The sequence below is a fragment of the Microcaecilia unicolor genome, chromosome 5 (genome assembly GCF_901765095.1).
Source record: "Microcaecilia unicolor chromosome 5, aMicUni1.1, whole genome shotgun sequence".
NCBI lineage: Eukaryota > Metazoa > Chordata > Amphibia > Gymnophiona > Siphonopidae > Microcaecilia > Microcaecilia unicolor.
The window spans coordinates 310,428,277-310,445,226 of record NC_044035.1 but is presented as its reverse complement, the minus strand read 5'-3'; the positions used below and the strand labels follow the sequence as shown (position 1 = coordinate 310,445,226).

General features: G+C 42.1%; 1 protein-coding gene across 7 annotated transcripts in view; it reads right to left on the bottom strand.

Moving 5' to 3' along the window:
• The window catches only part of ABCC12 (ATP binding cassette subfamily C member 12), a 198,594-nt gene that overhangs the window by 141,858 nt on the left and 39,786 nt on the right, over positions 1-16,950 (bottom strand). For all 7 annotated transcript variants that reach the window (XM_030204370.1, XM_030204371.1, XM_030204373.1 and 4 more), the window contains 3 exons: positions 14,713-14,871; positions 12,356-12,503; positions 2,781-3,014 (listed from right to left, as the gene is read on the bottom strand). In XM_030204370.1, coding sequence (XP_030060230.1) covers positions 2,781-3,014; positions 12,356-12,503; positions 14,713-14,871 — 541 coding nt within the window. The remainder of the gene's footprint in view (positions 1-2,780; positions 3,015-12,355; positions 12,504-14,712; positions 14,872-16,950) is intronic.

Genomic DNA, 16,950 nt, shown 5'->3' with positions numbered 1-16,950 from the left:
TAGACAGGCAAAACAGGGCAGGAGCTAGGCAACAGAATAACAGAAGCAATACAATACACAAGGCAGGAACAGGATTCAGGATACTCGAACAGGATTCAGGATTCTCAAACAGGATTCAGGATTCTCAAACAGGCTTGGCTGAAACAGAATTCTGGAACGGGCTTGGCTTGGCTGGAACAGGATTCTGGAACAGACTTGGCTTGGCTTGACTGGAACCGGATGCTGGAACGGACTTGGCTTGGCTGGAACCAGATGCTGGAATGGACTTGGTTTGACTGGAACCGGATGCTGGAATGGGCTTGGCTTGACTGGAACCAGATTCTGTAAAGGCCTTGGCTTGGCTGGAACCGGATTCTAGAACAGGCTTGGCTTGGCTTGACTGGAACCAGATTATGGAACAGGCTTGGCTGGAACCGGATTCTGGAGCGGGCTTGGCTTCACTGGAACCGGATTCTGGAACAGGCTTGGCTTGACTGGAAGCGGATTCTGGAACAGGACTTGGCTTCACTGGAACAGGAATCTGAAAGGGACATGGCTTGACAGAGAGCAGGGACTGAAACTAGCTCAAACACACAACAGGAACAGAACTTAACAGAAACAGAGCTCAGGAGCCAGGAAGCATAGCAGGCAAAGGATTAAGCAGACTAAGGGAAGACAAACAAACAAAGAAGCAATGTGTTTACTAGCACCCACAGCTGGAAGGGAAAGGCCAGGCATATTGAGAGGCAGCAGACACACCTGCATATCAGTGAGAAAATTAGGGACAATGCTGGCTTCTACAGACTCTCAGAATTAACAGACAAGAACTACACACACAAGAAACAGAACAGGGAAAACAGAAAATGGGAACAGAGCTTGGCTAATCACAGAGATTGGCTTAAATAAGGAGCTTAACTATAGCAAGAGTCAAAAGCAGGGCTAGACTAAAAGCAGAAGCCAAGGGAAGTCAAGCAGATACGGACACCAAGAGCAGGGTGTGGCTCTAGAGCCAGGCCTTCAGGATCAAGGTTCAAAAGCAAACTCACAGAAACAAAACAAAGCATTGAAACACAAGACTCAGGGAAACACAGAACAGACCTTCAGGAGCAAGACTCAGGAACAAAGCCAAGCAGGGATATGACCTATACAGAGGCAAATTAAGAGACCCCTGGCAAAGGCAACATAGGAAAGCTCCCTGGCTCCTTATAAAGGAGTAGGCTGCTGATGTCACGAGTAGGAAATGAAGCAGAAGCAGGGAGACCAAAGCGAGGCTTGGCTAACAGAAAGAACAACAGGAAATGAAGCAGAAGCAGGGAGACCAAAGCGATGCTTGGCTAACAGAAAGAACAACAGGAAATGAAGCAGAAGCAGGGAGACCAAAGCGATGCTTGGCTTACAGGAAGAACAACAATAGGGAAAAAGGCAGACGGGAGAGGTCACAGAGCTAGATACCTAGAAACAGTAGGTCTGAAGATAAGGGTACTGCCACAACCGTGACACAAATATAGCTGCTAAAGAGGGGCTGAAAATCAGCGGATAGCCAGTTATGTCACCCATATAACCAGCTATTCGTTAGCTGCAAACCGGCAATATTCAGCAGGCGATAGCTGGCTATCCCGTGCTGAATATCGCCGGATAGCCGGTGAAGAGGCATTTAATCGGCCAGGTGCTGATCCTGGCCATTCAAATGCTTTTGAAAAGTGGAGGGTTAGTGTCTCTGATAATGATGATACAGGATATATTGCAGGAAGAATTTGGGGCGGGAAAAAGGCTTTGGCAAATTTTAAAATTGTAAAACGTTTTAGGTATTGGTAATAACGTGGCAAGAAATATAATCATAGCACCTGTTGGCAATAATACACTGTAGGCCTGATTGCTATACGCTTATGGAGAAAACCCAGCATGTCTGGTAGTTCAACATTGATCGAACTTGAATTCAGTTTAATGTTTATTTAATACTAGTAAAAAAGGCCCGTTTCTGGAACGAATGAAACGGGCGCTAGCAAGGTTTTCCTGGGAGTGTGTATGTTTGAGAGAGAGAGCCAGAGTGAATGTGTGGGTGTGTGACAGAGTGAGACTGTCTGTGTGACAGTGTGTGTGTGAGAATGAGAGTGTGTGACAGGGCCCCCTCCCCTGTTCCTAATGCCCCTCACCCCGTTCCCTCCCCTCCTTTTACTCCTCCTTCCCACACTTTGGGTTCCTTAAGGCTTTCAAAAGTCTATGTACCCCCGTGGCCCTAATGCCCAGTATCCGGATACCCCACCGCTTTCCTCCTCACCCCTCCTCAAGATGTAATACTTTCACGTCCTTCATTTTTTAAAAAAAGTGTCCTATTTACCCTGTGTACAAATGCCCGGCATTCAGATTGTTTTCCTCTCGTAAATTTTCATTTCTTTCATTCATTGAGAACTTGCCCCCCCCGAACACTTTTGGTTCCTTCAGTCTTTTAAAACTCTCCTATGTACCCTGTGTGCTAATGGCCAGCATTGAGATTGTTTTCCTGTCCCAAATGTTCATGTCTTTCAGTCATTCAGAACTCCCCCCCCTCCCCCCATTTAACACTTTGGGTTCCTTCAGTCTTTTAAAACTCTCCTATTAACCCTGTGTCCTAATGGCCAGCACTCAGATTGTTTTGCTTTGTCAAATTGTCTGTCACTGATGTCACTGAGGTCAGTGCGTGCCTGCCTAGCAGACCACTTCCGGCAGGCACGGTCCCAAGCACTTCCTGTTGGAGGTGAGAATTATTATATAGGAAGACTCCTGTTTAAATATTGAAATATTCAGAACACCAAAAAACTTACCTCACCAACAGAAACATGTGCCAAAGTGTTAAATTGTATCAGCTTTTCAAAAGCCATTGTAGAGATTGCAACCTTCAACCTTGTAGCTGTGCGATAGTTGATGGCCCATGACAGCGCAAAGAAGAACGATTTGCAAAGTTCACTGGCATAAAGAGCTATGCACAATCCAACTCCATAAATTATGTTGTCTGAGGTAGTTTCAACATATTGCAAAATGCTACGGACCAGCACCGCCTGTGAAGTGATAGAAACCCATGTCAATCGAACAACAGCAGCTTGTTTAGTTTTCAGAATGCCTCCCTAAAGTCAGATTTTCTAATTAGGTAAGGTTGACACTCGCCTAGGGATGCCAACCTCAAGAGAAGTGGCTACTTCTGCCATGTGCACAGCTCTGAGGAGTCCTTTTACTAACTCGCATAAGCACCTACGCGTGGCCAACACACGTCATTTCCGAGTTATCGCCCGGATACCACGTGGACCAGGCGGTAATTTCATTCTTACGCACGTCAGAAAATATATTTTATTTTCCAGCGCGTGGTGAAAAACGGACGGTAATCGGCATTGTATGCGTGTTGACCATTACTGCCCGGTTAATGCGTGAGACCTTACCGCTAAGTGGTGGTAAGATCTCAGACCCAAAATGGATGCGTGCCAGTTTTGACTTTGCCGCACGTCCATTTTCAGCAACATTTTTAAAAAGGCCATTTTTACAGGCGCGCTGAAAAATGTATCTGTGCACATCCAAAACATGCGCCTACACTAACACAGCCCATTTTTCAGCACACCTTAGTAAAAGGACCCCTAATTTTCCACTCTGTCGGAAGAAAGCATATGCAGTCCGATCAGAAGGAAAAGACGTGCTACAGAAAAGAGCCAGTGCATGTGACAGAGGAAAGCTGGTTTTGCAATGTACAGCTGGTGAAATCTGTCAAAAATTCAATGAGACCCTTAACCCCAACATTGGCAGCTCACAGGGGGCACCACCACTGGCTTCTGCCTATGCATGCAGCAATAACAAATCCAGCCTTCTCCTCCTGATTCTCTCTACTGCATGTTTGTTTCAAATACTGAAAAGATTTAGCAATTCAAAGAAAGTGTTGCGTTTTAAGAATGAAAATACTAATACACAATTAAAGAAAACTGTTATAATACGACATTGAACAGTTTTTCTCTCTTATCCATGAAAGCCAGCAAAACATTCTGCCTCTAACATACAGATATTAGGCAGCTGCTTACACAGCCTGAATGTACACTGCCTACAGTAATACATTTTAATGGGAGTCAGGGAATGTGCAGCTCAATGACTCTCTATGGTACAGTTCAGCAATTTAATGAAAAGTAGTAGCTAGAGTAAATGGCAATATAGTGGCCAATGAGGCCTACCCTCACTGTCCTGAGGATATTTGCTACGGGTAAAGTCTTAGCCAATCTGCCCTTTGGCATTCTTAAAGAAGATCCTTCTCTTTAGTATATGAAGGCAGAACAGGCCTGCCTTGCAGAATAAAAAAAAAAAACAATTATTGACATTGAGGGGCCTTTTTACAAAGGCGTACTAAAAATTGGCCTGCGCTATTTTTAGCGGGTAATTTTCCCATGCACTTAGGCCACCTCTTAGCGTGTCTGCCAAAAAAAAAAAAACGAATTTCTATTTTTGGCAATAAAGGCCAGGCACTAAGTACAAAATCAGCACCTGGACATTTACTTTGTGAGCTCTTACCGCCTCCTATTTACTTGGTGGTAAGGGATCACGCGCTAACCCCATGGTAATCGAGCAGCAAACAGCAATGTGGCCGCACTGCTGATTCTCGTCGGGAACGCTCCCCACGGTAGAAAATAGAAAAATATTTTCTACCGCGAGAAACTGCGTGCGCCAACTTCGGAACTACTGCCGGGCTCCTGCACTACTTCGGTGGTAGGGCAGATTTGGTGCCTGCTACCAATGCACACGCCTCACCGCTGTAACTACTACAGGTATCTTTACGCCTCCAAGGATTTCACCTTTTGTTCAATATCAGATAAGGCATTTTATCCAAGTTATCATGGTCACATACGCTCAGAGCTGTGACCCCTGAAGAAGGTATAACGGCCGAAACACAGACCGTGTCGGGTCCAGGTGATTTATGTAACTTTCTAAGGAGAATAACCTTTTTGGAAGATATTTGATGTCTGTTTGTTCTTTGGAACATCCCTCCACCTTGTTTGCTGCTTGCCAGTAGCATCCATACCTTTATTTACAAAAATTATGGAGGGATGGGTCAGTATTCAATTAGTTGATTTTACAGAAGTTTTTAAACATTTTACATTTTTCACAATCAGGTTTCAGGAAGGGATACAGCACAGAGACAGTGGTTTATTATTTGATCGACCGAGTCAAGCGTATGCTTGCTAAGAAACAGAACTCTATGCTGGTACAATTTGATCTGTCAAGCGTGTTTGACCTGGTTGATTATAGAATGTTATTTAGGGCTTCTTTCACAAAGTCATGCGAGCGATTCCCACTTTGCAAACAAGGAAGCCTATAGGAACTGAATGGACTTCGTCTCATTTGCTGCATCGGGAATCGCTAGCGCAGTTTAGTAAAAGAGGCCCTTAATGAGTTGGAGGAAATAGATATCTCTGGGTTGGTTTTAAAGTGGTTTTCTGAGTTTCTGACCAAACGCACTTAGGGGTCCTTTTACAAAGCAGTGGTAATCTCAATGCGGGCTTACCGCTTGCTGAAAGGGAAGTATCGCCAGGCTACCGCAGCAGCCCAGTGATAGTTCCCACCCACCCCAGCATGCGTCATATCCAGTGCTACAAAAATATTTTAATGTTTATAGTGCCTGTGTGTACCCAGCAGTAATTTGTCAGTTGCGTGTGTGGCCTGGTTACCGTCAGGTTAAGCGCAGGAGCCCTTACCGACACCTCAATGGATGGCGGTAAGTGCTCATCCCCGAAATGGCCACACAGCAAGTGCTTCACTTGCCGCATGACCATTTCCTGAAAAAAAGAAAGACCTGCCTTTTACCCACTGCGGTAAAAGGTGACCTTGGCGTGCATCAAAAACACGTACCGAAGCCAGCGCAGGCCCCCTTTTGCCACAGCATCATAAAAGGGGCCCTTATAGAGTGAAGAAGGATGGAGTTTTGTGTTCCCTGCAGAGTGTGGTGCATCACAAGGTTCACCTCTCTCTCTCCCATATTATTTCATGTTGTGATGTAGTCTTGGGGAAAGGTCTTAGGGCAACTTAAAGTAGATTGCTTTATTTATACAGATGATATCTGTATTCTACTTCCTTTGAGAGATAATGACAAGGATAATGTTGGATGTTTGGGAAGTTGTCTGAAGTTGGTAGAAGACTGGGTTTGTTCTCAAACTTAAATTGAATAAGGAAAAAAACCAAATTCTCATGGTTTGGTCCATTAGTAAATGTGAGAAATGAGTTGTTATTCCCTTTAGGGAAAGAGTTAAAGTTTCAAACAGTTACTAGAGTATTGGGAGTGTTAATTGATAGTCAACTCACAATGGAATATCAAGTAAACAAATTAGTAGAAACTCATTTAATATGCTCACGAAGTTGAGAGCTGTTAGAAAGTATTTTCAGATCTGTTTCTGTTAATTGTTCAGACACTTATTCTTATATATATATATATATTGATTATTGTAATGTGAGCTACATTGATTGCACAAAAAAAATTTTCTTATAGGTTACAGGTCATTCAAAACACTGCAGCTCAACTTATATTTTGGGCTTCGGCGTTATGATAGAGCTTCCCGTTGTTATAGTAACATAGTAAATTATGGCAGTTAAAGACCTGAACGGTCCATCCAGTCTGCCCAACAAGATAAACTCATTTTACATGGTATGTAATGCTTTATATGTATATCTGAGTTTGATTTGTCCCTGCCTTTCTCAGGGCACAGACCGTAGAAGTCCGCCCTGTACCGGTTTTATTTTCCAAATACCGGCGTCGCTATAGAAGCTGCATTGGTTGCTGATAGAGGCAAGGGTTAAATTTAAAGTCTGTATAATTATATTTAAAATCTTATATGGACTAGCCCCATCATATTTGACATCTCTGACAGAGTTGGCTGCAAGTGGTCAATCTTATAGGTTATGTAATCAAATATTACTCAGTTTGCCAACTTTAAAAGCAGTTACATGATATGGTCTTTTGACATCTTCAGTTTCATATCAAGCTTCGGCAACCTGGAATAATTTACTAGCCTTTTTGCATTCTGAGTTGAATTGTACTAAATTCAGGGAGATTTTGAAGACATTTTTATTTCAACTGTTCTTTTCTGTAAAAGTCTTTTAAGTTTAAAGTAAGCTGACATTATAATTTATGTTTGCAGATATTTTAATGATTGTTATGATCTGGTGCTGGCCAGTAATTTGATTTATATTTCTAATCCACATTGAACTCGTTAGGTGTACCTCTTAACCCTGTACCTTTCCGCCTCTCGCATCACTTTCCATTTATTGTAATTTCCTGTTTGTTTGTTAACTAAATGTTGTAAGCCACATTGAGCCTGCCAGTGGTTGGAAATTGTGGGGTATAAATGATATAAATAAATAAAGTCTTGACATTTATTTATTTATATTTATTTACTGCCTTTTTGAAAGAATTCACTCAAGGCGGTATACAGTAAAAATAAATCAAACAAACATTAGACAATTACAGCAGTAAAAATATTCAAATAACAATACAAAGTATGGCATGGTATACTACTTTAATCTTCTAGGGACCACTGGTTCTAAATATCTTGCACTCTGATTTTACTAAGTGATGATAGGATATCGCTCTCTCAGCACATAAATTATCTTACAACACCAGACCTCAACGCTACCAAGCTTGGCTATTGTACAAGGAATACTTGCTCTCTTTCTTATGTTCGTTTGAGAGCCCCACTGCTTTTAAATTGGAGCTATGTTCTTATCTTATACTACTTACAATGTCAACACAATACATAACAGAACATTTTAATAAACAGCGTAGGGTATAAGAAAAAATGAAACATATAGATAGGTACGAGAGTATAAGGAGTTAGAAAATATGGTGACTAAAGAAAGTTGCACATGAGGTCAGAGAGATAATTAAATGTTATCTCATATGCTATTTCATATGTAAATGTTATCTCATATGTAATATAAGGTGTGTAATACAATCAATTTGTGTGCACTGAACTTTTTGAGGCACCTAAACATGCTAACAAATGCATGTCCCTATTTCAAATTACATACAGTGGCACTATTTGTTTAGCAAAAATGACAGAGGCAGGTGGAATCTGATAGACCAACCAATTTATTGAGACATGAGCTTTTGAGGACCAGAATCCACTTCATCAGAAACATCTGACAAAGTGGACTCAGGTCCTTAGAAGTTCATGCCTCAATAATGGGTCCTTTTACTAAGGTGTGCCGAAAAATGGCCTGTGCTGTTGTAGGCGCATGTATTGGATGTGTGCAGGTCCATTTTTCAGTGCACCTGCAAAAAAGGCCTTTTTCTTGACCGAAAATGGACATGCGGTAAAATTAAAATTGGCGCGTGTCCATTTTGGGCCTAACACCTTACCGCCACCCATTGACTTAGCGGTAAGGTCTCACGCGTTAACCGGGTGGTAATCGTCAGTGTGTGTACATTGCTGATTACCATCTGGTTAGCGCCATGTGGTAGAAAATAAAAAATATTTTCTGCCGTGTGTATCGGACACACGTAAAAAATTGAATTACCACCCAGGGCACACAGTAGCCAGGCAGTAGTTCCAAATTGACGTGCGTTGGAGGCGCCTACATGCCTTAGTAAAAGGGTCCCAATTGGTTAGTCTATAAGTTGTTGCTTGCCTCTGTCATTTTTGTGTTATACCAGTCTAATACAGCTTTGCTATTCTTGTAGACTGCTTTGCCGGATATACAGGTATATTAGTGGAATGTCCAAAGATGATGTTTATTTATTTATTTATTTATTTATTTATTTATTAATTACATTTGTATCCCACAATTCCCCACCTATCGGTAGGCTCAATGTGGCTTACATATTTTTAGAGGGACAGTTACAGGTTTGGTTTCGTTAGGTATAGTTCTTATTAAAATTGATCAAAACTGGCGTGGACTATGTTTATAATAGTCTATGGAATGAGTTGACTGGGTAAAGGTTGGTATCAGTGTTTTCCGTTTCTGAGGTTATTTCGGCAATATTTAAGTTGTTTTGAGGCAGGTAGACGCTGGAAGAAGGAACTTCCTGGAAAGGTGTGTTTTTAGGTTTTTCCGGAATTTCAGGTAGTTGTCTGTGAGTATGAGGTTTTTTATATGTTCCACATATACCTGCTTTTTGTGTGCTCCAGCTAGAGATATAGTATAATGTAATATATGGGCCTAATAGTCAGCTGGCAGTGATCAGCATTTTTTTTGGCCGCCACCGGCATTATCTCTAAATATTCAGTGCTGAGCCATGTCCAGGCACCGGCATTGAATATCCGGGTTTAGGTGGCCAGATAAAACTTATCCAGTTAAGTGTGATATTCAGCATCTAACCAAGATAAAGCTCGAGCTCTGTTTTATGCGGTCCTATTTATCTGGTTAACTTATCCAGTTAAGTGCTGCATATCAGCACTTAACTGGATAAGTGCCAACTCCGCCCTGAGAATGCTCACAAACTATCCAGTTTCATCCTATCACTAAGGGGGAGAGTCTATATATGGCGCCTAAAAAAATCCTTGCGTATTCTATAAGTGCCACCTAGATTTATATAGAATATGCTTAGTTAATATTACAGTGCCTAAAACTACGTGAATCCATTTACACCAATGAAAATACAGAGTAAATCCCAGTGCATAGATTTACACATATTGAGCCATATTCTATAACTATGCTCGTAAATTTTGGAACACCCATTAAACACCCATTTCCCTGTCCATAACCACATCCCTTTTTGCCTGTGCACATTAAAATTTAGGTGCAGTGTGTTACAGAATACGCTTAGGGAGTTGTGCACGTAAATTCTAATTATTGCCAATTAATGCTCATTATTGCTTGTTAAGTGCTCTTAACAATGCTGATTGGCTTGTTAAGCCAACTAACTTACGTACGCTGTTACAGAATACACTTGGATTTCGGTATGGATCTCTAGGTAGGCTATATAGAATCCGGGGGTAATCAGGTATATTTAGCAGCACTATCTGGTTAAGTGCCACTGAGTTAGCAATTTAAATGGTCAGGAGCCTCTCCTGGTTGTTTATATCATTTTAAATATTGGGCTGTATATATTTAGCTGCTGAATTTTACTGCTTACATGTATACATTATTCTTGTAACTGGTACTGCACCAGAATGCCCCAAACCTCACTCTCTTTTCAGCCATGTAATTCTGGTCATGAAGAACGCATTCAACCAGAAAGGCTACCATAACTTTATCCACAGAGCTAACCTGATACCAGTCTGAATATCGACTAGTGAAGTGGCTAAAGGGTTTCTTGGGGTCCCCTTGCTGTTTCTGTATACATGCAAACAGGTGCCTACGGATGGACGGGAAACCAGATGGCCAGACAGACAGACAGACAGACAGACAGACTGATCCTAGAATATAGGTGCTCATCTTTTTGTGCCTAGAAAGAAATTCTTTCCTGGGTTTTAAAAACAAAAAGACATATCCACACTAGTTTGTGTTGTTTCTAAAGCTGTTAACAAAAAACATATGTCTTCAAAAGATATCCATCAAAATAAATCAAGAAACAAAGGGTTACAATCAAGCAGAAATTTGCTTTGATTTCAAAATCCCTTCTAGCAACTCTCAAGGAATTTCCTATGGTTAGTACCTGAGAGGCCCTTTTACTAAGCTGAGGTAAAAGAGGCCCTGCACTAGCAATGGCGGCTGTTTTTGCCGTGTGCTGAGGCCCTTTTTACCGCCGCAGGTAAAAAGGCTGAAAAAAGAAATGGTTATGTGGTAGGATTGTACTTACCGCATGTACATGCGGGGGGGGGGGGGGGGGGGGGGGAGTCCTTACCGCCACCCACTGAGGTGGCGGTAAGGGCTCCCATGCTAACCCACTGGTGAATACCACCAAGTAACTGCTGTGGTAAAAAATAAGGACCTATTTTCCGTAGTGCTGGAAATGGCGCATGCTGGAATGGAACTACCGCCGGCACCCACATTGGAACAATGAACATGGAAAGTAATCCCTCTCATTAGGAATTTCACACTTTCTGTCTTTAGTCCTGCATAGCTGCTCTAGACATACAATCTTCAAGTTCCAGAACTCTTGACCTTAAGCCCTGAACTGCTGCAGCTGAGAGAGTCTGGATCTTTCTGCACTCTTGAATTTTTCATTCTCCTTCATTTCAGTGCATCTGAAAACCACCACTTTCCTCCTCTGTCCCCATGGCTATGTGCTCAAAAAGACACATGCCAACTAGCGAGGAACCTTTGGGTATCTCTACATATACTTTTAGCCAGATTGAAGAGAGATATTCTCAGAGGAGTGTTTAGACTGGGAGAATGAAAAATACACATACATTTGGATTTTCAGATGCATGCATTATGTTTTGCCCTCATCCTGCTGCCTGAAAAACTAGTAAGTAGTTTCCCTTGAAAACTTAGCTACAAGATCTGTGGATATTAAAATTGCTGTATACATTACAGTTAGACGGGTTACTGAACACTTACCCGTACAAGATGCAAACTTTTTTGTTTTAAATTAATAACTTAGGCATTCGCAGCTTCCCCATTGAGAACATAAATCACAAAGCATAAATGAGTCACAATAACTCAGACTTGACAACTATTAGGTGGCAAATCTTGGCCGCAGCTTTATTATTATAAATAAAACTTTTAAGAATAAATGATCATAAATAACTGAATAGGGCCAGACGGTGTCATACTAGTCCATACATTCAATACATAACTCATCTCTTCACAGCCTGCGGTAACGCAAGACTGCAAATAATTTCAATTATTTTTTTCAAACCCCCCTTTCTTTTAACCTAAAAGCACAGCAGTATCGCACATGCCTTACCGCCTACACTAACAATCACAACTCACTTCAAACTTCTATCACAAACTCTTAAGCTGCGACAAAACCTACAATAATACAAGACCCTAAAACTCCAAAGCCTACGTGATGGGTGGGTGGGCAATTTTAATACTTAATTTAAATAGAAAATTTCACAAGACTCTCCTTTCTTCAGCTGACTACTCCCTTCAGCTCCTTTCCCGCTCAAACTTCTGTACTCTTACTTCGTCCAATCACCTTCCCTCACACCTAAAACCTCCTCACCTGCTCAACATTCCATTGCTAATTCTCAGAAGCACTTCTTTTTCTGGAAGGGCTCAGCCAAGTTATAGCGCCCTCCTTTAACTTAGTCTGGCTAATTTATTCAGGTTGAGCAGCAGTAAATACTTGTGGACTGAAAACATCTTAAGTTCCTAACTACCCAAAATATTAGAGATTTTGATGGAACAATGGCAATGCAGACTGCTAAAAAGAAACTGCAGTCTAATCCAATGGGAAGGAACAATGTGAAATCTGTAGCAAGGAGCAGTTTCCTGTTTCCTCCTGCACCTCTCCTCCAGTTATTAGGACTCATGAGACATGACTTACTGGTCCCAAAAAGACGCAAACAGTGCAAAACAAAGTAGCTATCCCGTCCATCAAGAGTCTTGTCCTCTGAAACTTCAGAATTGTGCGGACTAAAGAAGCTTTTGCAAGACCAGCTCTTTTAACTTCTTCTTCCCAAAGAAATTTAAGTCTGGAAAATAAAATGAGATCCTTTGTACATTTTGTTTGAAAATAAAGTTTCTGATCAGTCCTTTTTTTAAAATAATATTTAATATTTATTTATTTCTGTGGCCTATATTGTTTTTCCAGCAATGCAGCTACAGAGTGCTTTATAAACAATTAATGGAAAACTAATAAAATAAATAAAAATATATATTAATAAAACAAAAAAACCCATACAATTCAAATTATTTGGAGTCTGCTTTTCTTCTTTGATCTAACTATTTGAAATTGCTTGTTATCTGCTGGATGTGATTTTTCAGTATTGTAATAGTTGTGCAGGTTTATTTTATAATAAGTCACATAAAAATGGTTCATAAAGAGGGGCATAATCGAAAGCGAACGCCTATCTCCATGGGCGTCTATGTCCGAAAACGGGTACGTGAAGAGGCGGGACAGACCGTATTTTCAAAAAAATGGACATTTTTCAGCTGGGCGTTTGTTTTTTTTAGCGATAATGGAAACTAAAAACGCCCAGCTCAAAAATGTCCTAATCCAAGCCATTTGGTCATGGGAGGGGCCAGGATTCGTAGTACACTTGCCCCCCTGACATGCCAGGACACCAACTGGGCACCCTAGAGGTCAGTGCGGTGGACTTCAGAAAAAGCTCCCACATGCATAGGTCCCTTACCATGGGTGCTGAGCCCCCAACCCCCAACCCCCTCCCCCAAAACCCACTACCCACAAATGTACAACACTACCATAGCTCTTAGAGGTGAAGGGGGCACCTACATGTGGGTACAGTGGGTTTTGCAGACCTCCCATTTACCAGCACAAGTGTTACAGGTAGGGGGGGATGGGCCTGGGTCCGTCTGGCTGAAGTGCACTGTGGTACCCACTAAAAGTGCTCCAGGGACCTGCATACACGCAGGCCTCTAGGACTTGTTGCTGCTATATAACCTTGGCACACCAGTTGACACCTGAAGACTAATCTCTCCGAAAACGTCCTTTATTGGAATAAGCATGCTTACTCACAGTTAACTGCAGATCAGAGGTTGTGCCCCACTGGCAACGAGTCTCCCTGGTACTGAGATTAGCAGTAGGTCCGAGCTGGCAGAATGGTGTACAATGCCCTCTTTCAGCAACATTCAAGGTAATAACTAAGTTCTGTAACGTGGCTAACACGTGAAAGGGATCTAAAACTGGCTTACAAAAATGGCCACTACCTCATGGACTACCGGAAACAAAACAGGGCACACTCTGACCCAGTAAGCAGGGGGAAAAGCACCATGGGAGTAGAGCCTACCAACTACCAACATCGTGAGCATTTGCCACAAGCTAGTGGAATCACGGAGCCCAATACCCTACATCCACCACAATGTATTGCTGATGTGACTCTGCAGTGCCCTTAACAGAAAAGGTGTCACACTCACCCGAGAGCCACATCAGAACCAGGGAAAGGCTGTCAGAGGATAGAACACATTCTGCTGTCATGGAGGTGGGTACGGCATTTGAAGCTGGCATAGAGGCTGGAAAAAAAGTTTATAAAGTGGGTTTTTTTTGGTGGGAGGGGGTTAGTGACCACTGGGGGAGTCCGGGGAGGTCATCCCCGATTCCCTCCAGTGGTCATCTGTTCGTGAAAAAAAAGGGTCCAAAAAAAGTGACCCAAAATCGCGGTAAAAATGCCTTTTTTTTTTTTCGATTATCAGCTAAAGACGCCCATCTCTCCTCGGCCCCAGTTCTGCCTTTACCACGCCTCCAACACGCCCCCGTCAACTTTACCCGTTTTCGCGATGGATTGCAGTTGGAAACGCCCAAAATCGGCTTTCGATTATACCGATTTGGGCGCCCACGGGAGAAAGACGCCCATCTCCCGATTTGGGTTGCAATATAGGCGTTTTTCTCTTTCGATTATAAGCTGGAAAAGCAACTATTTTATGTCGGCTCAAAACAAGATGCATCATCAAAAGTCCACCTGCCAAATTAAATCTGCATCATCAAAACGAAGCGCATAGGATTATTCCAGCAACTATCAATAACTGAAAAAGGACCATCAGCAGAGACTGCAAAGGAAGAGAGGAGGCTGAAAATCCTGCCCCAGGTATTTGTAAAAGAAGGACTATGGTACCCTAGTAGTGGCCGGTTCCAACTGAGCTGAAAACCCAAAGAAACAGGAGGAAACTTCCAGATCATCATTAAAAAAAAAAAAAGAAACTGTTTCCTTTGAATGGCAGTGTTACCTTTTTGTATTTATATTGGAACTATCATAAGAGGATAAAGGAGGCAGATCTTCCATATTCAGTTGCTGCCTAAATCCTTTGATCATTAAAGATGTAATCCATGAAAATATGGCAAATGAGAAGAACCCTGCATTGTCCACAGGGTTCGGAGAGGAACGCCTAGGAGAAAACAATGCAGAGAATTTTGTTAATTTCTATCTTATTTTATTGTTTCACTTCTGTTGGAAGAAACAACTACTGTAAACTTTCCAAGCCACGAAATTTGCACATGGAATTTACAAGAAAACCTTGATGTGCCATTTATTGAATATAATATATATAGAAACATTTAAAAGGCAATTCTATAACTGGGTGCCTGCAGTTAAACATGTTGCCTGTGTAAATGCTGAGAAAACTGGCAATACACACGTGTACTAGGTACTATTCTATGAGGTAGTGTGTAATTTCCTTGACATGCAACAGGAAAGGGTTCATACACATAGGCGGAGCATGAAAGCGGCCTGGGCGTGTTTCCAATTTATGTGCCTAACTTATAGATTATAATAAATCTGCATGTTACACGGTGCCTGCCATTCGCCTGGCTTAAATGTTTGCACACCAATTTGTTTATGCTAGTACTTTATAACAATATCTTGGTACATAGATGCAGTTATATAATTAGCGCTTAGCATATGACATTGGCACACTTAACTGAAGATGCCAAGTTATAAAATTGTCACCTTAGTGTTTGTGTGTGAAAAAATAAACTCACCATCAGGGCTCACACTACATAGTTCGCTGCTCGTTTTAAGCCCTTCATCGAATCCGTTCTATCCGCACTTTCCTTTCATCCCAGTTGGTTCACTCTCTCCTTTTGGCCCTTGTAATTATTCACCTTGACTACTGTAACTCACTGTTTGCTGGCTTACCTCTTCACTCCATGAAACATTTGCAGCTTACCAAATCTACTACGGTCAAGCTGTAACATCGTACTCATCGTCTTGACTATGTCATTCATCTTCTCCTCACTGAGCACTGGCTTTCTGTCTCTTCTTGCACCAAATTTAAGCTGTTAGTCCTTACTTCTAATGGTTGCTTACCCTCTGCTCCCACCTACCTACCTTAGCAAGATCCTCATCCCCCATTCTCCAGGTGGCTCTCTTCGCTCTGCACGTGAGAATCTATTGTCTTCCATTCTTCTCTTCCCTTTCATCTTACTATTTCCCTTGAGACCATCTTCAGTTACCTTGGTCCTAAGCTGTAGAATTCTCTCCCCTTCTCCTCAGATTTGTCCCCTCGCTCCGCACCTTCAAAGCCCTCCTGAAAACTTTTCTTTTCTCTGAGGCTTTTGGCTCTAGTAAATCCTGCCCTCTCATTTCTTCTTCTCCCCCTCAGCTGTGACTGCTACTATCCAATTAGTGCTGGGATGGTCAGGGGGTGGATCAGGGCAAAGCAAGGATTTGCCGTATTAGAACTAGATTCTAAATTTGGAACTGAAATCAGTGCTGACTAAATGTATTCTATAATCGGTGCCTAGATTTAGGCGCTGAGTATAGAATACACTTAGTTGATATCTCAGCACCTAAAAGTACACACATCCATTTACACCAACAAAAACATGGTGTAAATCCCGGCACGTAGATTTATGCGCTCTGGGCCATATTCTATAACTACGCACGCAAATTTCATAACGCCTACGAAATGCCTATTTCTCCACCCATAACCATGCCCTTTTTTGCTTGTGCACATTAGAAGTTCAGCACACTTTGTTACAGTTGTACACGTGAATTCTAATCAGTGCCAATTAGTTCTCATTATTGCTTTTTAAGAGCTGTTATCAATGCTGATTAACTTGTTAAGCCAATTAAGGGGGTCTTTTACAAAGTGGTGGTAAACCCAACGTGGGCTTACCGCTCACTAATCTGGAACTACTGCTAGGCTACCGCAGCAGCCCAGCAGTAGTTCCCAGCCCCCGAGCTAAAAATATAAAAATATTTTTATTTTTTTAGTTCCGGTGTTTACCCGGTGGTAATCGGGCAATGCCGCATCCTGCCCAGTTACCACCAGGTTAGCACGGGAGCTCTTACCATCATCTCAGTGGGTGGCGGTAAGTGATTCCCCCACCAAAATGGCCACACGGCAAGTGGTTCACTTGCTGCATGGCCATTTCTTTAAAAAAAAAAAGACAGCTTTTTACCCGCTGTGGTAAAAGGGGGCCTCAGCGCAGGCCCCCTTTTACCACAGCCTGGTAAAAGGACC